We start from the raw sequence: 22,935 nt of genomic DNA on the forward strand, positions 1-22,935 counted from the left end.
TTATGGTATTTCCTAACCTTGCCTCTACACCTTGTGTCCAAGAACAGGCAACAACACTCCCCAGTAAAGCTCACAAACAGCAAACTGCAATAAGGATTGTCTCTTCCCATATGAACTGACCCAGACCCTTCTGTTATCACCAGAGGCCCTTTGTGTGCCTCCTCCATGAGAGATCCAGAGGATGGCAACTTTAGAATGGGTGGCTCCCCATTTGTGGAATGCTCTACCCAGGAAGACGTGTCTGGTGCCATTATTATACAGGTGGAACTCGAAAAATTAGAATATCGTGGAAAAGTTCATTTATTTCAGTAATTCAGCTTAAAAGGTGAAACAAATATATGAAATACTCATGACATGCAAAGCGAGATATGTCAAGCCTTTATTTGTTATAATTGTGATGATTATGGCATACAGTTGATGAAAACCCCAAATTAATAATCTCAGAAAATTTAGAATATTAGATGAAATCAGCATAACAAGGAATGCAAATAGAGCAATATTGGACTTCTGAGAAGTAGAAGCATGCATATGTACTCAGTACTTGGTTTGGGCCCCTTTTGCATCAATTACTGCCTCAATGCAGCGTGGCATGGATGCTATCAGCCTGTGGCACTGCGGAGGTGCTAAGGAAGACCAGGAAGCTTCAATAGCAGCCTTCATCTCTTCTGCATTGCTCAGTCTCATGTCTCTCATCTTTCTCTTGGCAATGCCCCATAGTTTCTCTATGGGGTTCAGGTCAGGCGAGTTTGGTGGCCAATCAAGCACAGTAATCCCATGGGCGTTGAACCAGGTTTTGGTACTTTTGGCAGTGTGGGCAGGTGCCAAATCCTGCTGGAAAATGAAGTCAGCATCCCCATAAAGCTCGTCTGCGGAAGGAAGCATGAAGTGCTCCAAAATCTCCCGGTAGACGGCTGCGTTGGCCCTGGACTTAATGAAGCACAGTGGACCAACACCAGCTGATGACATGGCTCCCCAAATCAACACAAACTGTGGAAACTTCACACTGCACTTCAAGCATCTGGCATTGTGTGCCTCCCCATTCTTCCTCCAGACTCTGGGTCCTTGGTTTCCAAATGAGATGCAGAAGTTGATCTCATCAAAAAAGAGGACTTGGAACCACTGAGCAACAGACCAGTTCTTTTTTTCTTTAGCCCAGGTAAGACGCTTCTGCCGTCGTTTCTTGTTCAGGAGTGGCCTGACAAGAGGAATACATTTGAAGCCCATCTCCAGGATCCGTCTGTGTGTGGTGGTTCTTGATGCACTAACTCCAGCCTCAGTCCACTCCTTGTGAAAGTCTCCAACACGTTTGAATGGTCTTTTCCTGACAATCCACTCCAGGCTACGGTCATCCCTGCTGTTGTGCACCTTTTTCTTCCACACTTTCCCTTCCACATAACTTTCCATTAATGTGCTTTGATACAAGCACTTTGAGAACACCCAACTTCTTCTGCAATTACCTTTTGAGGTTTCCCCTCCTTATGAAGGGTCTCAATGATGGCTTTCTGCACAACTGTCAGGTCAGCAGCCTTCCCCATGATTGTGCTTCCTACTGAACCAGACTGAGAGACCATTTAAAGGCTCAGGAACCCATTGCAGGTGTTATGAATTGAATAGCTACTGTACCTTTTCACAATATTCTAATTTTCTGAGATTGTTAATTTGGGGTTTTCATCAGCTGTGTGCCATAATCATCACAATTTTAACAAATAAAGGCTTGACATATATCACTTTGCATGTCATGAGTCTATCTCATATATTAGTTTCACCTTTTAAGTTGAATTACTGAAATAAATGAACTTTTCCACAATATTCTAATGTTTTGGGTTTCACCTGTATATCTTTAGGCACCAGGGAAAAACATTCCTCTTCTCCCAGGCCTTTGGCTAATTAAACATTCTATGCCCTTTTAAAATGGGGGGGGGGGGCAGTTACTGTTTTGGTTTGTTACTATAGTATGTATTTTGTGCTTCTATATTGTAAACTGCTGTGTGATCCTTGGATGAAGGGCCTAAAAGCATTATTTGCTTTTTAGCATAGTATTTGCTGAAGGTATTGATGTCTTCTTGAGGGATCTAAACTTAGGCTTTAATTTCCCCCACCCCTTATGTTGTTTACAGTCTAGAGAAAGACATGGATGACATGTGTCCGGATCAGAAGGATTCAAAAAACATCATACGAGATTCTGGATATGACAGCCTCCCCAATAAGCTCAGCATACTGGATAAACTTCTTCATACGCACCCTATCTGGTTACAGCTTGGCTTGAACGATGCTGAGGCAGTGGAAGTTCTGCAGTCCCAGCCTCCTGGAGTAAGAAAGGCCTGTCATTTGACCTAAAACCAAATAAATGCTTATTTGCTGCACCCTTTCTTCACAGTTGTCCAGAATGAGCAACTCATGTGGTTGTAGTATTCAGACACATTGTGAATCTGCCTTATACCATGGCATACTGTTGGTTCAACTCACCCAAATTATTTCGCCTACCACCCCCTTTTCAGAAAAACAATAACTCAGCACCCCTCACCCCAAAATCCACCTTCTTTAAGTGAAGCCTGGGAAAGGGTTCCCCCCAGCCTTGGAAAACCCCTCGCCTCCAGCATGACTGCCGGATCCAGGGGAGGCGTCACTGTCCCATAACGGTGCCCAACCTAGCAGTAAGCGTCATTACAGAACAGATGAAACATGTATGAATGGTTTTTCAAAACTTTCTTGTCTTTTCTTCTTTATGCTTCCACCACCCCCTTATTTTTATTCAACTCCCACCCAATTGCACATGAGGTTGCTACCACCCCCCTGGACTGTTCCAGCGCACCCCAGGCAGCAGTATCGCCCACCTTGGCAAACACTGATCTAGGCCACTACTGGCAACTCTGACTGGCAACAGCTCTTGCAAGCAGGGATTCTTCCTTGTCCTTTGCCAAAGACCATTTCTATTGGGGATCGATTCTGATCCTTCAGTCAGGAGTGTTCATGCTCTTCAATTGAGTTGAGGACCTTCTCTGAAAGAGGTAAAGAGGTAATTTCTGGTTCTCAGCATGGGGTAGGTTGTGTTTGAATATTCAACCCCAGCTGAGGGTAATTATTATCGCCATTCTGCTGTGCCATGGCTGCATGAGTCGTGAGCATCATTCACTGAGTGGACAATCAGACACTGAATAGGTTACCTTATGAAATGTTAGACTCTATAATGTGCCTAGGTATCCCAAGTTATTGGCCTCTCTGCTGGAACTGCTAAAGGAGGCCAGCCCAAATAGAAGTCTAGAATGATATTTCTTCAAAATGTATTTTATCTTTATAGACCTTCCTTGTAAGGAAATCCACAAGAATGCAGAAGAAAGTCTTATCTCTACGTGTACCAAATGATTTTGGATTGTGTCTCAAAGAGTTTGCAATAAAAGAGAGCACATATAGTAAGTATTTAAAAACTTGTCTCTTCTCTTGGCTATGCTGTGATGAGTAGAAAAATTCCTGAGGTTAATTGATTTCCCATGAACATTAGCTGAGTCAGTGACAAAGTGACAAAGATAATGAGGCTTCATCGCCTTAAATTAAGGTGCTTGTTTATAGTCCAGGTTGACAGATACCTGTCTTGGGTTCACCTGTTTAAATTTTAGCACCTGCATGTTTCTATACCCTTTTGCTATACACACTTGCACTCATATAATTAGAATCTTTTAAAGCATTTTAGAAGTGTGTTTGGCAGGAGGGGGGAGAGAATCGTTCCCTTTCTATGAGGATTCATGCCTGCCACTTACGAACTTTAAAATAATTAATCAAAGTGTTCAGAAAGGGTGGTGTCACCGTTATCTTGGAGCACTGCTAAATTTTGTAATTGTTCCTTTGGGAGAACTGTGATGCTCTAGAACAGGTTGAAAACCTCTATCCTGTCATGTTGCATGTGAACAGTCTTGCCACAATGAATGGCAAAACCTAAAGGACTTATTATTCAGGGGTGTAAAACAGTTGTCTGAACATTTGTCTGTTGTAAGATGAACAAGATCTTCAGCAACTAGATGCACACCTCTCTTACACAAGCTGGCCAGAGTAATGACAGTGGGAAAGTGCACATTTGGGTGCATTTCTCTTTGAAAATAATGGGCGGCACCGGCTTTTGGACGCACATTCAGATAGGCTCCCAGATTACACCTATAGATGGCGTAAGCATGAGTTTCCAAGGCACTGCAAAGTTTCTGTAGATGTGCAAAGTTTTGTGGGTATCTGCTAAAACCACAGGGGCAGGCAGTGCAGAAATGGAAAGCCTGCATATATAAAGGGACTGGTTTTATGCCTAATTATAATGGTTGCAATGGTGGATGTACAGCTAATAGGAGTCATTGGCTATGAGGTGTGCTTGTGCATTTAAGATTTATTAATAGGAACATTTTCAATATATATATATATTGCCTTTCATTTATCTATCTTTTCAATATGTTAAAATTATTTAATTTCTAAAAAAACTATTAGACAATAATAGCCTGATTTATATGAAAGAAATCTTGATGCATGGTTGTGATGCTGAATGGTTTGTGGAATTTGTGAATTAAAGGGCAAGTTATTTCAGCAAAATAAATAGTCTTTACTAAGATATGATGCAGCTGCAAAATGTATCAGCGGCTGTTGGCGTGTTGTGCAATGCAGGTTTTGTGACTCATTTAACTAACTGTTTAGACAAATGCTAAGAACTTTAAAAACAAAACAGCAACAACTAGTCCTTTTGTGACAGAATTTTGGCTGAGGTATTTCAGATGGTCAGCTGCATGTGTGGCTTTTGTTACAAATGTAGTCTGTGTGCCTCAGATTCAGTACTACGTAGAAAGTAAGTTCAACAGCATTTCCCAGAACATGTATTGAGTTTGTTTTCTTCTGCTTTCCAGCCTTTTCATTGGAAGGCTCTGGAATAAGTTTTGCTGATTTGTTCAGGCTCATAGCTTTCTACTGTATTAGCAGGTAAGGATAAATTTTCTTAGATTAGCCTTACAGTGGGATTGTTGTTGCCCTTTAATATTTTTCTCAAAAAACATACAAGTTTGAAGAATCTTTGGAGAGCCTACCCAGCAGCTGTGAGAAAGGGAGGGGAAAACATCTGGCTCTTGTTGTCTGGTGTCCAACTGCCATTTTGGTGATTCCACCTCGTCATTTTTGAAGTGAATGTATTGAATGCTGAATTTACCTCTGTGCTTCTTCCGTCCACTATCCCTTTTGCAGGGGTGGCCAGTCCCGTTTCGCCCCCTCTGCGCCCCACCCACCCCACTTTTGTCGCACGCCAGAATGCTCCCCACTCTCAGCATGCCTGCTCGCCCAGGGGTGAGGAAGAAGAGCGGCAATGCTGCGTGCCAGAACACCGCCCCCCCCCCACGCCTTGCTGAAATCAGTGAGAGAGGGCAGCGTTCTGCAAGGCAGGGGGAGCGGTGAGACTGATAAGACACCAGCTCTTGCACTTCCACCGCCTGAGGCGGGTGCTTCACCCTGCCTCATCGGTGGGCTGCCCCTCACTTTCATGTCATTTCTATTGGATTTTAAACAATCTAATAAATAGAAAGGTCCTATTTATTTTATTCTTTTGCACTTTATATATAATTATCGACTTTACAAGGACTTAATTGTGCACACACCCAAACCCCACTTTTCAATGTCTACTTGAGTAGAAAGTTGAGAAAATTCTGAAGATAAGGAGCATCTAAACCGTCCCCCTCCCCCCCAGTGATGGGGTGTAAATGAATTGGTTTCACATTCTTGCCTCCCCTTATCACTAGTGACAAAATCCTACTGCAAAAAATCTCATTGAAGATCAGTCTTCATCATGAAGCAGTGTGGACTGCCCTAGCACAATTATTAGAGGGCCTCAGATTTGGATAAGTGCTTTCCTTGGATCGACAGAAGCTGTTCAGTCCAAGTTCCTAAGGCAATTTTTTTCCTGTCCCATCCTGTGTTCCAAATGCTTCTTTGCTCCTGGTGGCTAATCTTCCCTCTGTTGAATTACAGATTTGGCATAGGACATTTAATTATTGGCTTTGGGTTAATTTAACCCCACCAGCCTTCCATCCCTAGTATTGCAAGACCGTCATGAGAGCACTTGGACTAAAATCATCACCCCAAAGCTTTATTCCTCTGGTTTATCACCACAACAGTTATTAACATTGGGCTTCTGCAAGGCAAAGGATTTAATAAGCCAATGCCTATATGACACTGAAGGACAGAATAATCTGGCCACCATAAGGAAATTTTGTCCGTGGTGTGATTATTTCCTACCTAGTCTTCTGTACACATTGGCACCCTACTTGCAAAATTCAACAGTTCCAAAACACAGACGCGCTTTCACTTGTGCAAGTTTGAAAATGCTGCCTTCAGCTGTTCTTGAGGATCGATTTCCAAAAAAATCTTGAGCTTTTTAGGGGGAAAAGTCTCTTCTTTACCCACTCACCCCAATGCCGCAGCAAAAAAATAAACGGCCGCCTTATGCTCTCAATCTCCGCCGTGCAGCACTGAGCTTCATGCCAAGGAACGACACCGCAATGCTGCAAAAGTCTCAAAATGCACAAAGGAGGTGCCAGAACTCATTTCTGGTGAGTTCTGGCAAAAAAAAAAAAAAAGGCTTGAGTGTCAGACTTTTTAACCAAAAAAAGAGGTGCTGATACTCACCATGGAGTTGTTACAGTAAGTGCCAAACTTCTTAACAACAACAACAACAGAGGTGCCAGTACTGAGTATCCTTGAGTACCCCCTGGGGGAAAAGCACTGGATGGCAATCTACTAAAGGAAATCTACTTATCTGGGATCACTGCATGTATAGCAAGAGAGACCCCAAAGTATGAAGCTAGCTAACACTACAATTTTTTATCTCCAAATCAGGGATGTCTTGCCGTTCACCTTGAAGTTGCCTCATGCTATTGCAACAGCAGCAACAGAGGCAGATCTTGAACAGGTGGCTCAGCTAGGACTGAGTAAGTATGTCTGTTGATTTAAGTGAATTTTGCTCCACCAAGCAGAGAGTGTTCAAAAGCAAAAGCAGATTCTTTTCAGCAGTCTTCTGTAACATTCCATCAACATGAAGACAACCAGTTACTGCATAGGTTTGCAAGCTGGGACAGCTTTAAAGGGACATTGGCAGTCCTCTTGGTTGGAAGTCTGGTGACTATACCTCAAGAGGTTGGGTTTTGCCCAAGATGCTCCAGATGCTAACCTATATCCTTTGACCACTATGCTGCTCTTTCCTAGCAATAAGTGGACCTCAAGCCAGCATGCAGTGAGTAATAAATTTCTCTTCCCCTGGCTGATATTCTGAGCTCTAGCATGCCACTATTTGGTTTGGGTAGTTTCTCATGTGGTGCCTGTCCTTCCTCCAAGGGAGGCTGTCCCTGTCTGTCTGTCTGTCTGTCTGTCTGTCTCACCTTCCGTCTCCCCATGACTCAAAAGTATCATAGAAGGCTCCCTCAAGGAATAGCTCTAGTCTGCACAGGAGCCAGCTCCACAGACTTATTTTTATGTTTCATTCCTGTTGAGTTACTAAACAAACACTGCAAATGGAGAAGGAAATCCCCTTTGGAAAGCAGACTTTTAAAAACAGGGTGATATGAGAAAGAGAAAAGTAAGGCAAGAGGAATTGGGGAAATTAGGGAGGATATGATTCTGAGTGATTTATTTAATTTTATTAAGTGATTTCTATGCTGCACTATACCAGAAATGGTCACAGGATGGTTAACAAAAAATAGATAATATAAAAAATAATACATAATAAATAAACAAAATGTTAAAATAGTTCTAATATATAGCACAATTAAAAACATAATAAAAATGAAAGGCTGGGGGAAGCATTGAGTTTTTACCCAACAATGAAAAGTTGGGGTGAGACACACCTCAGTGTGGAGGTCATTCTACAGAAACAAAGTGATTATGTTTAAATTTATATGATGTGAAAAATATTTAAGCATAAAGAAATACATTCCATTGATGATTGATTGAGGAGACTTAGTCATGATCATTGGCTGATTAAGGGAAAATTGTTTCTCTCTGTTTTTAGGTGAAAAGTGGAATTTGTTGTTTGCTGGAAAGCTGAGATGAAATCCCTGCCTTCCACTAACAAGAATTTGGCTATAAAAACATGTAGACCAGATCACCCGTAAATGGGAGTAAACACAATTCCAAATGTACAGACAGGGTGCCGTCTAGATGATTACATGATATGCCATAGTATTAGTGACACACACAATGTGCTTACTCATGTAGGATGAGGGATGACAAGCGTTTTATAAAATAATCCATGGTTTGGATAAAAAATGAGAGGATTTTTCGCCATCCCTCATAATACTAAAGTTGGTGGCACTGGTGTTCCTAAGTCAGACAGAAATTGAGTTCTCTGTGCAATATATACAGTATGATGGAATTTTTGTGGTGATGGCTAAGGGGCTTAGATAAATTCATGGAAAGTAGAACTGTCACCTGCTATTAGCCCCTGGACCTAAATAGAATGATTCTGTGTTTCTGGATGGCATTTGCAGGAGAGCAAGCTACTGCTTTCACGCCTTGCTTGTGGGTTTCCCCAAAGGCATATAGTTGACCACTATGAGGAAAGGGATAAATGGAACTGGATGTGATATTTATCCTATTCCACAGGATTGTGCTTAATGTGTTTAGCCCTCCGAAAATTGGAGCCATTTTTGAATGCCATAAACTGAAATATGGGATTCCTTTTGAAACTGCCAGCTCAGCATCCCCTCTGACTGGCAGCCTGAATTATTATATTTCCCAGCTACCTGATGCTGGAGCCTTAACTTGGCCATTCTGCCACAGAGCGATTGCCCCTTCCCAAAGAGAGATTATAATTTTCCAAAGAGGTTCATGTTTATAACTCTGATGCAAATCTTGTATAGCTCCCAGGATTTTAGTTGGACCAATACTTGAGTAAGTTACAACACCTAGGAATGTGGTCTGTTTATGTAACTAAGATAAGCGGTTTCATTCAGCATATGTACACTTTTAATGCCTTTTTCATATATCTTGGCTCACTCACATGTGTACCTTCACAATGCAATTGGAGGATATGATTGGTCCAGGCTGAGGAATTGATAAGAAAAGAGCCTTCATTCCGTTTCTTTCCAGTTATGTGTGGAGCCCTTTCAAAAGAGTCTTCCATATAAAGGTTCAAAATCCCTCTGGGGCAAGATGGATTTCCAAAGCAACTTTGATGGAAAAGTTGTATGACTTGACTTGTAACAATAAATTTCTTTTGAGATTAGTGGCCAGACTGAGGTGGGACTGCAGAATTTATGGTTTGGCTCTCTTGCGGGTTCCCCTCCCCCCCACAAAAATGGGTAAAATCAGCCCTGTAGCAAGATCTGAATAGCACTGCAACATGGCGGGGAGGCAGTATAACCCTTCCCTTGCTGTGCTATTTTTGCAATTTGAATGTGCACCTAAGCACACCCCAAGATGTTGTTCGCCCTGTGAGATATCAACATATCACAGGTGCCAAGCAAGTTTCTGTATGTCTCCCCCCCCCCCCCCGAGGCAGACATCTTTGGAAAGAAAGAAATAATTCAGATTAGAAAATGGCATTGAGCTTCCTTCACCAAGGCCAGACCTCTTGTCTGATGGGGGGGGGGCGCTGTGGTGGCTGCTTTTACTTTTGACGGGGGAAATCTATGGGAGAGCTAATTGCAGATCCTTTAACATCCCACCTTATGTGCTCTTTGTGGACAGACAGATCAAAGGAAAGTTTGGGAATTTAACTCACAGCTTAATTTAAAGCCACAATCTCAATTCATATTAAGGAAGCAAATCAATTGGTGTGATGTCTAAACTGACAAACCATAGGCACAGCTGTTTTTTGCATCTAGAAATGAAAGCAGACATGCAGCTCTAAGCCAGGGGCTGCCTGCTCATTTGAAGTGCTTTGGAGTGGTGCCTGAATTAATTCACCAAGAGAGGAGAAGGTCTGTGTAGAAGGCTGCTTCTTAGTAGTGCTGCCATCATTGGTATAAGCGAAGATAACCTGCCATGTTATATTCAAGCCCAAGCACTTAGGGGTCTTTCTTCAGAAGCCCCCTCCCCCCATATACTTTAAGAAACTTAGTTTTGGGAAACATAGGCAGGTATGCCATGAGGCGAAGTCAGGTGGTAAACCTTGGCAGCAGATTTGGGCCAAAGAGGTAAACAGACAAGTCTGACCAAGGGACTGGCAGAAAGTTATTTTGCAGAGACTCTGCTCAAGTGAACTGAGGCTTGTACAGGAGAGCTGCCAGGTCATCTGTGCTGTGTGTTGCAGAGGGGAAGAAGGAGGTGCCATTTGGATTTCCCACCTCAGTGCCCAAAATGTCTTGGGTCTGCCCTTTACAGAAAGTCAAAGAACTATTTGCTTGAGCACAGATGTTGTTGAGCAGAGTGTTCTGATCACTTGCTATATAATATTGGCATTCTTACACTAACCAAATAATTACTTTCAGATTTTTGGAGTTCTCCAGCTAACAACAGACTGCAAAAACCTTCACTCGTCCAGAAGCCTCTGCCTTCAGAGAGCATATATAAAGGCTCCCAGCAGCTCTGCCTCATAAATGGAGTTCATTCTATAAGAACCAGAACGCCTTCGGAGCTGGAATGCAGCCAGACCAATGGAGCCTTGTGTTTTATTAATCCTCTCTTCTTGAAAGTGCATAGCCAGGATGTCAGTGGAAATTTGAAAAGACAGTGCCCAAGAACTCAGGATGTGAACTGCCCAGAGAGGGCTCGTTCCCCTCCACCTCGGCCACCCCCACCTTCTATTCATAGCCTTGTTGCAAGCCCTCAGCTGTCCAGGAATATAAACCAGGCAAGTCTGCCAGAAACTGCTGACCACAACAAAAACTGGAACTTGGATTTGCTGCAGAAGACTCCTGCTCCTGTCCCACCTCCTCGCCTGAAGAAGAAGGCGCTCTCTTTAGAAGCAGAGAGCAGTGCAAAAAGCTCGGCTGTAATTAGACCGAGCCATAACTCAGTGCATGGCTCAGAAGCTGCTCACATTCCAGGTGGAGCCCCGCCTCAGCAGAACTTTGCAGAGAGCAAAAAGAGCTTAGCTGCACACTCTGAGTCACAAGTACAGTGGAATGGAGGCAGACAGAGACTAAGCGACATGAGCCTCTCCACATCCTCCTCTGACTCGCTTGACTTTGATCGGAGCATGCCGCTCTTTCCCTACGATGGGGATACTAACAGCAGCCTGGAAGAGTATGAGGGGGAAAGCGACCAGGAGAGCATGGCACCACCCTTGAAGCCTAAAAAAAAAAGGACTAGCTCCTTTGTGCTTCCCAAAATTGTTAAATCCCAGCTGCGGAAAGTGAGCGGAGTTTTCAGCTCCTTCATGACCCCAGAGAAGAGGATGATCAAGAAAATAGCAGAGATGTCTCGAGATAAGCGCACCTATTTTGGGTGCCTGGTTCAGGATTACGTAAGCTTCCTGCAGGAGAACAAGGAGTGCCATGTTTCCAGCACAGACATGCTTCAGACTATCCGGCAGTTTATGACCCAAGTCAAGAGCTACTTGTCTCAGAGCTCTGAACTGGATCCTCCAATTGAGTCCCTGATTCCAGAAGACCAAATAGGTAAGCAAGTGTCTGATCTGTTTGCCTCTCCTCACCTGTCAAAAGTGAAAACGTGCTGCCCTTGTAGTTGCAGTTTCCATAGTTGTTGGAAAGGGCCAGGTCTTCTGTTAATGCTCAGAGTACCAGTTGCTTCTCCTAGTTAAAATCCCGTATACTTCAAAACAAAACAAAGCCTACAGGAGAAAAGTTTGCATGAAACGAGTGCTTTTTTCCTGGGGTTACTCAAGTGAAGCAGACAGAGGGCCTTCTCAGTAGTGGTGCCCTCTCTGTGGAATGCCTTGCCTTCAGGTGTCAAGGATATAAAGAACTACACAACTTTTAGAAGACATCTGAAGGCAGCCCTTTATCGGGAGGTTTTTAATGTTTGGTGCTTTATTATGTTTTTATATAAGCTGTAAGTCACCCAGAGTGGCTGGGGAAACCCAGCCAGATGGGTGGGGTAGAAATAATAAAATTGTTGTTATTGTTATCATTATTATGCAGTACCGGCACCATCCCCCCCCCCCCGAAGAAAAGCACTGGTTACAAATGTGACACTTACTGTCACAACTTCATGGCAAGTCCCGGCACCTTTTCTTCTAGAAGAAAAGCACTTCATGAAATACATGATTTATTCAATACAACACCATCAGTTTCACAAGGTAGCCTAAGTAAAAGTCAGGACCCTGCCCTAGACTTGGCAGGGGCACAGAGGGAAAAATAGAGCAATGCATTTGCACATGCTTTTTTCCAGAAAGAAATACAATATACTCAAAGCTGACGTTTGATCTTAAAGGATTAAGACTGCAGTCCTGTGCACACTTACCGTATTTTTTGCACCATAACACTCACTTTCTTCCTCCTAGAAAGTAAGGGGAAATGTCTGTGCGTGTTATGGAGCGAATGCGTACGGGTGGCATGCCTACAGATTTTCCTCCTCTAAAAACTACGTGCGTGTTATGGTCGCGTGCGTGTTATAGAGCGAAAAATACCTGGAAGCAAGCCCCACTGAACACAGTAGGAGTTATCTCCAAGTGAATACTGTATTGTGCTGCACAGTTGCAACCCTATGTGTCTGTAAACATGTGTGAGATGAGGTTGCGTGGCTTATTTACAGTCACTTAAATCAAGCATCTTCTAAACACAGATATTTAATATCTTTCCGTTTTCCATGTAGCATCTTATGTTCTTGCTTTTGTACTGCAGGACAGCAACACATTATTATTTATTTCTTTAAAATATTTCTTCTTTTTTTAAATGATATTTATTAAAGTTTCAAAAAAAAAGATTACATAAATAAAAAGAGGGAAAAAATAAAAAAATAAAAAGGAAAAAAATACAAAATACAGAAAAAAGATAAAAAACACTTTAAAAACACATCAATCTTTCCATGCCTTACATTTCATTTCCTTGCTTCCCTGACCTCCTCACACCTCCCTTTTTTGTATTCCAGTTCTGTTAGTTAATTCAGCAATTCCTTTCCCTCTTTGTTTTTGTCTTAATCCTTTAACTTAATATATTATAACTTTGGATTTTCACCTGTTAACAATCCATTTTTACATACACCTTTATAACATTACTGCTAAAACCACTTAACTTCATTCTGGCATCATTCTAACATTCATTAATTTTGCAGTATTTCTGTAAATAGTCTTTAAATTTCTTCCAATCTTCTTCCACCGACTCTTCTCCCTGGTCTCGGATTCTGCCAGTCATTTCCGCCAGTTCCATATAGTCCATCACCTTCATCTGCCATTCTTCCAGAGTGGGTAAATCTTGTGTCTTCCAATACTTTGCAATAAGTATTCTTGCTGCTGTTGTGGCATACATAAAGAAAGTTTGTCCTTCTTTGGCACCAATTGACCGACCATGCCCAGGAGAAAGGCCTCTGGTTTCTTCAGGAAGGTATATTTATATACCTTTTTCATTTCGTTATAGATCATCTCCCAGAAAGCCTTAATCCTTGGGCATGTCCACCAAAGGTGAAAGAATGTACCTTCCGTTTCTTTACATTTCCAACATTTATTATCGGGCAATTCTTTAAAATATTTCTTAACCACCACCATTTACTTATACACTGCCCATCCAACTGCTTTTCTATTTAATTTTTTCCAGCAGTGCACAGAAATCAACAAGTCAGTAAAAGCAGCAGAACAATAAATAATTAAGATCTTCTAGAAAGACTTAAAGCAGAAGCAGAGGAAAATTTAAGCAATACCATAAAATTCCAAAGCGTAAGCTATTTGTTCACCAAAGTCATTAAATACTTTTAACCATTGTTTTAATTTTGTCTCCTGAATGGTAAAAGGATTTGGGCCTCTTACTTGTGGGGGAATGGCATTCTACAGATTGGGTGCCATCACTGGAAAAAAGGCTCTCCCCTCACTTTCTTCTTGTCAAGGGCACCTGGAGCTCAGTTCCAGAACTTAAACGGGACCATTTCTTATGCAAGTCTAAGATTCATACGGAAGAGAGAAGAGGGTTTCCTCAGATCCTGTTTGCTCTGTGTTGCATATATAAGCATTTTAGAAAGACAGAGGGGATGTGGTATGAAAATGCAGGTTAGTTCCTTAAGATATTGTTTCTGCCCATCTTTATGTGCCTTCGGTGTTATAGGTATTTAAACAACTAAAACAAGAACACTGAAAGCTATTTTCCTGATGTACCTCCCTCAGGCAAAATACTTTCCATGTGAGCTCATTTCATCGAACTGCTTTCCTCCCCATTGACTTGGTGTTCTCATATGCTGTTGGGTATCCAGCATAGGAATTTGTATTCAGGCTAGCTGATAACCATTCCCAAAGAAAGTAGTTAAGTGTTTTTGTACTGAAACTTTGGCATGCCCTGAATCGAGTAGCTATTTCCATAACTATGACTCATTGTAGATCTAGTGTAAAGGGGATATGTTGCCAATGAAACAACATCCTGTGATTATTTTTTCTCCCGAAACTCAAGATAGTCTAGTGGCTTTCTATGATACTATACTGTATATCAAAGATTTTGCAGTGCTCTAAAACTTTTAACCTTGCTTTTTAGCAGCATGCTCTTTTTACAATTCACAAAGAAATATCAGTTTTTTCTTGTGTTTGTTTGGACTTTTGCTGCTTCCCGCAAGGGCTTGGTTTAAACTATGTTGGTTTTGGTGGATTGTTAAAATGACAACTTTTTCATATGCTAATGACTATGTATGTGGAGGATCATTGTGCTTTAGCTTGGGTGAGTTTAGTTGAGCAATGGAGGGCCTGTGAGTAATCTCTCATTATGCAGAGTGGCAAGTTTTGGAGCAGTTTTGCTGCCTTCACCAGTCTTCAGATTTGCAAGTAACCACAACAGAGCAGAGGCATCAGATCTTGCTGATTTAAGCACAGAGTTTATGTGGCGGATGGATTGAGTCATTCCAAACAGACAACAGAACAAACACCAGGCTAATACATTTTCTCCTCAATTTATTTCACCATTTCAATCTTACCTTGGGCACAAAAATAAAAGTCAAAGCTAGAAAAACAATTGCATGCATTTATTTACAGGTTAAACTGTGGTATTTCATTTTCTTATTTGTTCCAACTTTGCTTCTGGTGTTGTGATGCCTTCAGTACTAAGCTTGCTTCAAATAACCTCAAGATACCTGTTCCCTAGTAATGCAGGAAAAGATTTTAGGGTGAGACAAAATCGAAAGGTTTTAACTAGATGTCTGTTGTTTAATGTTTGGACAAAGAATGAGGAGCCTAATAGTAGTAATACTTTAATACTTAACACAGCTTGGTTGTTTTTTTTAGTGTACCATCTACTTCACATAAACTTTAGTTTCGCATCCAGTCCCAGGAATGGCCAACCAGGTGACCCTGTGAAGCCCACAAACTGGACTCGAAAGCAGCCAGCCACTCTTGCCATTTACTATCTAAAGCAGTTGCTATACACATACTTGGGAACTTGGGAACATCATAGCCCTTGATCGGCCCATCAGTTTGTCTGATGTCAAGCCACATTAACCAGTTGCCATTATGGAGCAGCAAATTCCTTTACAATTGCTTATGAAAAATTACTTATGAAGAATGCAAATAAGTCTTTACTGAGCAATAAATTTCTTTGGGACCCCTCTTCCCAAATCCCTATGTTATATTGTAGGAAGGGCACTCTTGAGCAGGGGTGGTGAACCTATGGTCCTTTAGATGTTGTTGAACTCCAACTCAGGCTAGTGAGTGTGGCTAATAGTCAGGTCCTCCATGCTTGAAAAGGTCTTTTTGAACATGCTGCTCTTACCCTCATATCTCCAGATCTAAAATTGCAGGGTTCATAGCCAACTTGAGATGTCCCTACTCTAAGCCCCTATACTGCACCAGTCATTATTTTTCAGACAATATCTGGAGAGCCAGAAGTTTTTGCATAATTCCACTGTGCACATCCATCCAGGTGTGGTTATGGATCGAATGTCAATTTCACTCCTCCATTCTGACATATCCCACTAGCTACTCTGTGCTCCTGCCAGCCTAGCAGTTCGAAAGCACATCAGAGTGCAAGTAGATAAATAGGTACCGCTCCAGTGGGAAGGTAAACGGCGTTTCCGTGCGCTGCTCTGGTTCGCCAGAAGCGGCTTAGTCATGCTGGCCACATGACCCGAAAGCTGTACGCTGGCTCCCTTGGCCAATAAAGCGAGATGAGCGCCGCTAGCCCAGAGTCGGCCACGACTGGACCTAATGGTCAGGGGTCCCTTTACCCTTTACCTTACTCCAGCTTGCACTGCTCCTGTGCCTAATCCACACACAAATGGGGGGAGTTGCAGTGGAAGCCTGCTTTCAGCCTGGAATAAAACTTTTCAGGGAATGCAAGGTGCGAATGTGAGCATGAGTCCTCATTCCAGCAGCCATTTAATGCTGGTTTTGGAGGCCTACTTTGTGCAGATATGGCTGGTGATTTTGGCTGTGCTGCTTTTGTTGATAGTGTGAAGAGTAAGCCCTTAATTGTTTCTTTGCCTTCTCCTGTGCCAAGTAAACTGAGTGTATGATGACGTATTGCCATACTGTCTTTCAGCAAGGTTTGGTTGAAAACTTCTCTTTATTCTAAAGCCTTCCCGAATTAGGCCATTTTATTCCTGCAACTTTTAATTATCATTAGTTTCCTGTTTTTAACAATGTTTTATGGTTTTTTGTTCTAGTTTTGTACACCACTCAGGTATTTTTTGAATGTAGAGCAGTTTATACATTTGGAAATAAATAAATAAAACAAAACAGGATAAGAATTCCTGGCTTCTTCAAATGTTAACAAACTAGTGTAATTGAAATTTGGTGCCCAGCAGGGTACCAGCTAAAATGGCCAAGTAGAAAAGTAGGTCAGCTTAAATTAAATGAATGTTTCAAGCAGAAATGGAGTTTCATATTGTATTATTTTCCTGCAAATTGTTTTAGTAATACAGCTGTTTAAGATATAACCATTGCTTTTAAAATGATGTTTTAACTGTCTAAAAACACTTCAGTCAGTTGCCAGCCCTTTCTTCACATATATACAGTCACCAAGAATCACTCCAGGAGACACAAATATTACCTCAGAGCTGGCTTTGAGATGAGCCAGATGGTTTCATTTCCAAACAAAGTCCAAAAAATGTGTTTCAGCCTTTTACATTATGTTCAACCGCGCCATGTCTAGAGATGTAGCTTTTGCCTCTTTCTGATGGTACAAATCCACCAGGGAAATGAATAAACACCTTGGGTTGTCTGCAGCACCGCTACAGATTTCTAAGTGTGCAACAGAGCTTCCCCCTCATCTCCCCTGCAGGCTCTGCCTGCATCCTCAAATTCTGCTCCAGAGAGTTGGGGGACCCTCGGAGCAGATTGCGGGGAGGGGAGGTGAGGAAGGAGAAACCTTGCTTTGCAAGTGGAATGCTGCCCATGCAGTTATGGATACAACCCCTTTTTTTATTAAACCAAGGTGGTATATCGCTTAATCAGGAAAATTTATAAGCTGATTAAATAGAACAGTATAAAATATTCATAAGAAAATACCAGTGAAATCAAACAAATAGAGATGTGAAATATATGAAATATGTATGAAATATAGCTAAACTGAACTATTTTGGAATTAATATACATAACTACATATCTGAGTATTATTATTATTATTATTATTATTGAGTTTATATACCGCCCTATACCCAGAGGTCTTACTTAAACATAAAAAGTTTTCCTATTTCTCCCCATCACCACACCATAGTCTTTTATGAAATGTTCACATCAGTTGCTTCTAAAATAAGTAACTCAACAGTGGATTGCGGCTAACTGACCTTTACGGCAAGATGTTACTGCCTGGCATAGAGAGCTGCTAGCAGAGTGCAGTGATGCGGAGCCGGTCTGATAAAAGATTATGTTATGAACAGCTCTTTACTCTGCTTTCAGGCTGTTTTCACATTATTTTTCTTCATTTACTATGAGGGACTTGGGAAGGACCATAATTCAGAGAGAGAGCACATACCATGCATACAAAATGGCTCTGGGTTCATTTTCCAAGGTAGGGCTGAGAGGGACCTCTGTCTGAAACCCTGAAACCCCTGCAGTAGGGCTGGGCGATGTCTGGCTTTCAACATTGTGATATATCACCAGCTGAATATCATGATATACAGTACTGATAAATCACAATGTCTGAAATAAGGAGGAAGTAAGGTGAGGAGGAAGCAGCAGCCGAGATACAACTCCCAGTCCTACAGCTGAGCAAGAGCAAGCCCCCATGCTCAGTGGCGTAGCGTGGGTTGTCAGCACCCGGGGCAAGGCAAGTAATTTGCGCCCCCTAACCCGTGGAATTGCGCCCCCTAACCCTAACCCCCAGATGTTGCGCCCGGTGCGGCCGGCCCCCCCTGCACCCCCCACGCTACGCCACTGCCCATGCTGGCTCACGTCAGCCAGAGCGGCGGGGGGTGTGCTTCCTTAAACTTCAGCATCAGTTAGCTTCACAAAACCATGCTTTCTTTGACTGCTTTCAGGCACACACATGCACACAAGAGAGAGAAGGGAGGAAAGAGCGCCTGCTCATTCAACCCAGGAAGATGCAGAAACTCCAGCTGACTTCCTGGTGTTTTCCAGTATCATTATTTTTGCAGAAACACATGACTCGCAATATATTGCCAGCTCATTTATTTTGAGAGGGTTATCACGATGTGGTCTTGAAACCAGTTTTGGACAATGTATCAATATATCACCCAGACATACCTTTCAGCTGTTCTCCCAGTTCCTTCATCTAAATTAGACTAACATTATTGCTGAAATATTTAGAAAGCGCAGAAGCACAAAATGCTCCAGCTTCTGAACCATTCACATGTTATCAGATCTCAATGTCTTCCCAAAGTGCGCAATACGCAGAGCCTCCAAGATTTCCTTGGGGTATTTTAAGGCTGCCAAAAGCCTGACCTCATTTCCGTCTCAGTGGACCACAAGCCTCAGTCAGCTTAAATGAAGGCTACGCTTTTCCCTGACTTAATAGTTTTATATGCAGGGATTTTAATTTTTATTATTATTACTACTTTTCACAAGAAGGAGCAGTCAGATCATATCAGCTCCATCCACTGTCTGAAGCAATGCAACCAAGTACACACTTATCATCTCAGTGTGAATTAGCTGATGCGTGCACATACATATGTACACAACTAAAGCCTTGCATGCTTGAAGTTGAGGAGAGGGAGATGTCTTGTAGAATAAGTTGCTTTCCCAACTCTTTTCATCCACTTCAGAGTTTGCATGTTCTATTCTGCAGACCACTTCAGATACCTGAAACTGTGTACTGGGATTTCTTGCAAGCGATCTTCATCCTGCTCACCTACTCCCTCCATTCTGCCCAAACTCTTGCCTACATGCTGCTTGTGGCAGGCATACACTGCTGCTTCCCATCATACTTGCTCAGTGAACCAATAGGTGCACTATGCATGTACCCAAGCAATCGTAGGGATGCAATGCTTTCACTTCCCTTTGGTAAAAGCACATCCTGCTCTATGGGGCCTGGTGACTTGGCAGCAATGCTAGTGGGTCCTCAGTGCTGCACAGTGCATGCATTACATTGCATGACAGATAAAAGAACATGCCCCCTTTTAAAGAAAACAAAACTATCTGATTGGCTTTCTAGCAAATAGCAGCTTTGTATGACGCGGGTGGCGCTGTGGGTTAAACCACAGAGCCTAGGACTTGCCAATCAGAAGGTCAGTGGTTCGAATCCCTGCAACAGGGTGAGCTCGCGTTGCTCGGTCCCTGCTCCTGCCAACGTAGCAGTTTGAAAGCACATCAAAGTGCAAGTAGATAAATAGGTACCTCTCCAGCGGGAAGGCAAACGGTGTTTCCATGTGCTGCTCTGCTTCGCCAGTAGCAATTTAGTCATGGTGGCCACATGAACCGGAAGCTGTACGCCTTCTCCCTCAGCCAATAAAGCGAGATGAGCACCCGCAACCCCAGAGTCAGCCACGACTGGACCTAATGGTCAGGGGTCCCTTTACCTTTATGTTGCAGCAGTGGTGTCCTTTTGAATTTTTGCACACCAGACAGTCCCTCATGTGGTATTATTGTCAGGTGGGTCTGGCCGTAATAGCTTTTAGGAACCAACCTTCAATGGCTGTTCTTTACAGAGTATGCCTCAAGCAGACTCTGGGACAGCTGCTTACCAGAGTGAGTAACAGCTTTCCCCAGTTGGGAAATTAATGGTGATCTCCACCATTGCTGGCATCTTCTTCTCCCACCCCAACAGGCGTCCTATGGCTGTTTCCATGCTGGCAGCTGGCAGTATAACCAAGTGTGGAGTTGAAATAAAAGATAAAAGGCTAGGAGTAGCTAAGTCAGGTTTTCGGGGCAGGTGGGGGCAGACCCTGTTTTCTGCATCTTTCTAATACGTCTGCTTTAGGTTTTGTGAAGATCAACTGCCCAAAGTTACTTTTCATCTATTTTCATTGCTGAGGTAAACTCAGGCTGGTCTATTTATATATTTTATAAATGTAGTGATATATTTCTGGCATGGCAGTCTAAGAGAATTCATTCCTAGAAGAGCTAAAAGCACTCTGTTCTCATTGTATATTTGTGGAAGAAAACTTGACCTTCCCTCTTAAATCAATTGCTCTTTGTCAGTAACAATCTATTCATGATTGCCTACCTGCTCCCTTTTGTTAAAGTGTGGCTTATACTAAGTTTCTTTATTAAAAAGGGTGTGACCTAGCATCATTTAGATGCCTTCATGACACTAGCTGCTCCAGCCCCAACCCTGACTTTGATTCCCACCCCTCAGTCTATACTATCCAGTGTTGTTAGAGGTCTGTTGCCTCCCCATCCTGAAACTGTTCCCTACAAAGGAGTTATGGCTTCTTCCTCACAGCCTACAGCATGCCCAATGAGGACATGTAATTTGGCAGTTGACAATAATGTGTACAAATGGCCAAAAATGAATGAAAACACCCATACTTTAGACTTCCTTGATCTTCTAAAATCATGGCTGCTGTTCCTAAAGAAGAACCATCAAGTAGAACTTAACTGGTTGGTTAAGAAGCACTTAGATAATGGGCTCTTGTCCAGTTAAGTTCAGTCCAAGGCGATTATGAGGTGCGATGCTGATCTTGCTTTTCAGGTTGAAGGAGCTGGCGTTTGTCCACAGACAGCTTTACAGTTCATGTGGCTAGCAGGACTAAACCACTTCAGGCGTAATGGGACACAGAGACAAGTGCCAGAGCACACAGAAATGCCATTTACCTTCCCACCACAGCAGTACCTATTTATCTGCTTGTATTGGTATGCTTTCAAACTGCTAGGTTGGCAGAAACTGGGACAGAGCAACAGGAGCTTACCCCGTCGTGCGGATTCGAACCGCCAAACTTCTAATCGACAAACCCAAGAAGCTCAGCGATTTAGACCAGTGGTTCCCAATTAGCTAATTACTGAGGACCCCCAGTTTTTCAAAAGCCAAACCATGAACCCCCTAGTTTTGGAAATTTTGATAACTATGGTAGTTAACTGTGCAAAGCAAGTTTTTGAAGAAAATGTGGTGTGGCCCCTTAAAAGCAAAGGATTTTGGATATACAGTGGTACCTTGGGTTAAGTACTTAATTCGTTCTGGAGGTCCGTTCTTAACCTGAAACTGTTTTAAACCTGAGGTACCACTTTAGGGATGCAGGTGGCGCTGTGGGTAAAAGCCTCAGCGCCTAGGGCTTGCCGATCGAAAGGTCGGCGGTTCGAATCCCTGCGGCGGGGTGCGCTCCCGTTGTTCGGTCCCAGCGCCTGCCCACCTAGCAGTTCGAAAGCACCTCCGGGTGCAAGTAGATAAATAGGGATCGCTTACTGGCGGGAAGGTAAACGGCGTTTCCGTGTGCTGCGCTGGCTTGCCAGATGCACTTTGTCACGCTGGCCACGTGACCCATAAGTGTCTCCGGACAGCGCTGGCCCCCGGCCTCTTAAGTGAGATGGGCGCACAACCCTAGAGTCTGTCAAGACTGGCCCGTACGGGCAGGGGTACCTTTACCTTTTTACCACTTTAGCTAATGGGGCCTCCTGCTGCCGCTGCACCGCCGGAGCATGATTTCTGTTCTTATCCTGAAGCAAAGTTCTTAATCTGAGGCACTATTTCTGGGTTAGCGGAGTCTGTAACCTGAAGCGTATGTAACCTGAAGCGTATGTAACCTGAGGTACCACTGTACTAAAAATAGACCATAAAAATTGTGATATTACCACAAATTGCCTGTCCCCAGACAGTAGGAAAAACTTGTCTCCATTGCTCCACTAAAACTGAAATGTTTTTTGATCATTAATTTTTTTATTGATTTAATTTGTAAGTTGCAATCCAAAGTGACTTATAACCAAACAAACAAAAAGATCCCACATACACACATTAAAACCAAGGCAGTGTAGAAGGGGGGGGGGGGAATACATTAAAACATCCTATCCAATAGATGGGGAAACCAAGCAGGGTATAGTGCATTTGAATAAGGTTGTAGGTGGGAAATCCACTGCGGCAGATATTGACAATTGAGTGTCAAGAGTGTGTGTAGAATGCTTTAGTATTTTGTTTTTGATTTTGTAAAGCACTGTGATTACGAAGACCCTGCATGGGTCATGCCAGACGAATCTCATTTCTTTTTTTGATAGAGTTACAAACTTGGTGGATCAGTGGACGTAGTGTATTTTTAAAAATAGTTTTTTTGATTTCCAATATGTAACGAAAAGAGAGAGAGAAAATAATAAAAACAAAATCCCAAAATAAAATATGAATCCTACAGCAAATAATTAAATGGTCTGCGAGCACCAGATGAATCTCTTTTCTTTTTTCTTGTTGATAGAGTTGCAAGCTTGATGAATCAGATAAATGCTATGGATGAAGTGCATCCAGATTTCAGTAAGGTTTTTGACATAGTCCCCTATGATATTCTTGTGGAGAAGTTGGT

General features: G+C 42.5%; 1 protein-coding gene across 9 annotated transcripts in view; it reads left to right on the forward strand.

Annotated features, from left to right (window-relative positions):
* The window catches only part of RIN2 (Ras and Rab interactor 2), a 73,816-nt gene that overhangs the window by 32,458 nt on the left and 18,423 nt on the right, over positions 1–22,935 (forward strand). For all 9 annotated transcript variants that reach the window (XM_083519149.1, XM_083519148.1, XM_083519154.1 and 6 more), the window contains 5 exons: positions 2,118–2,310; positions 3,299–3,410; positions 4,875–4,947; positions 6,850–6,941; positions 10,440–11,570. In XM_083519149.1, coding sequence (XP_083375275.1) covers positions 2,118–2,310; positions 3,299–3,410; positions 4,875–4,947; positions 6,850–6,941; positions 10,440–11,570 — 1,601 coding nt within the window. The remainder of the gene's footprint in view (positions 1–2,117; positions 2,311–3,298; positions 3,411–4,874; positions 4,948–6,849; positions 6,942–10,439; positions 11,571–22,935) is intronic.

The sequence above is a fragment of the Podarcis liolepis genome (genome assembly GCF_965112155.1).
Source record: "Podarcis liolepis genome assembly, chromosome: 8".
In the NCBI taxonomy this organism is placed as follows: Eukaryota; Metazoa; Chordata; class Lepidosauria; order Squamata; family Lacertidae; genus Podarcis; species Podarcis liolepis.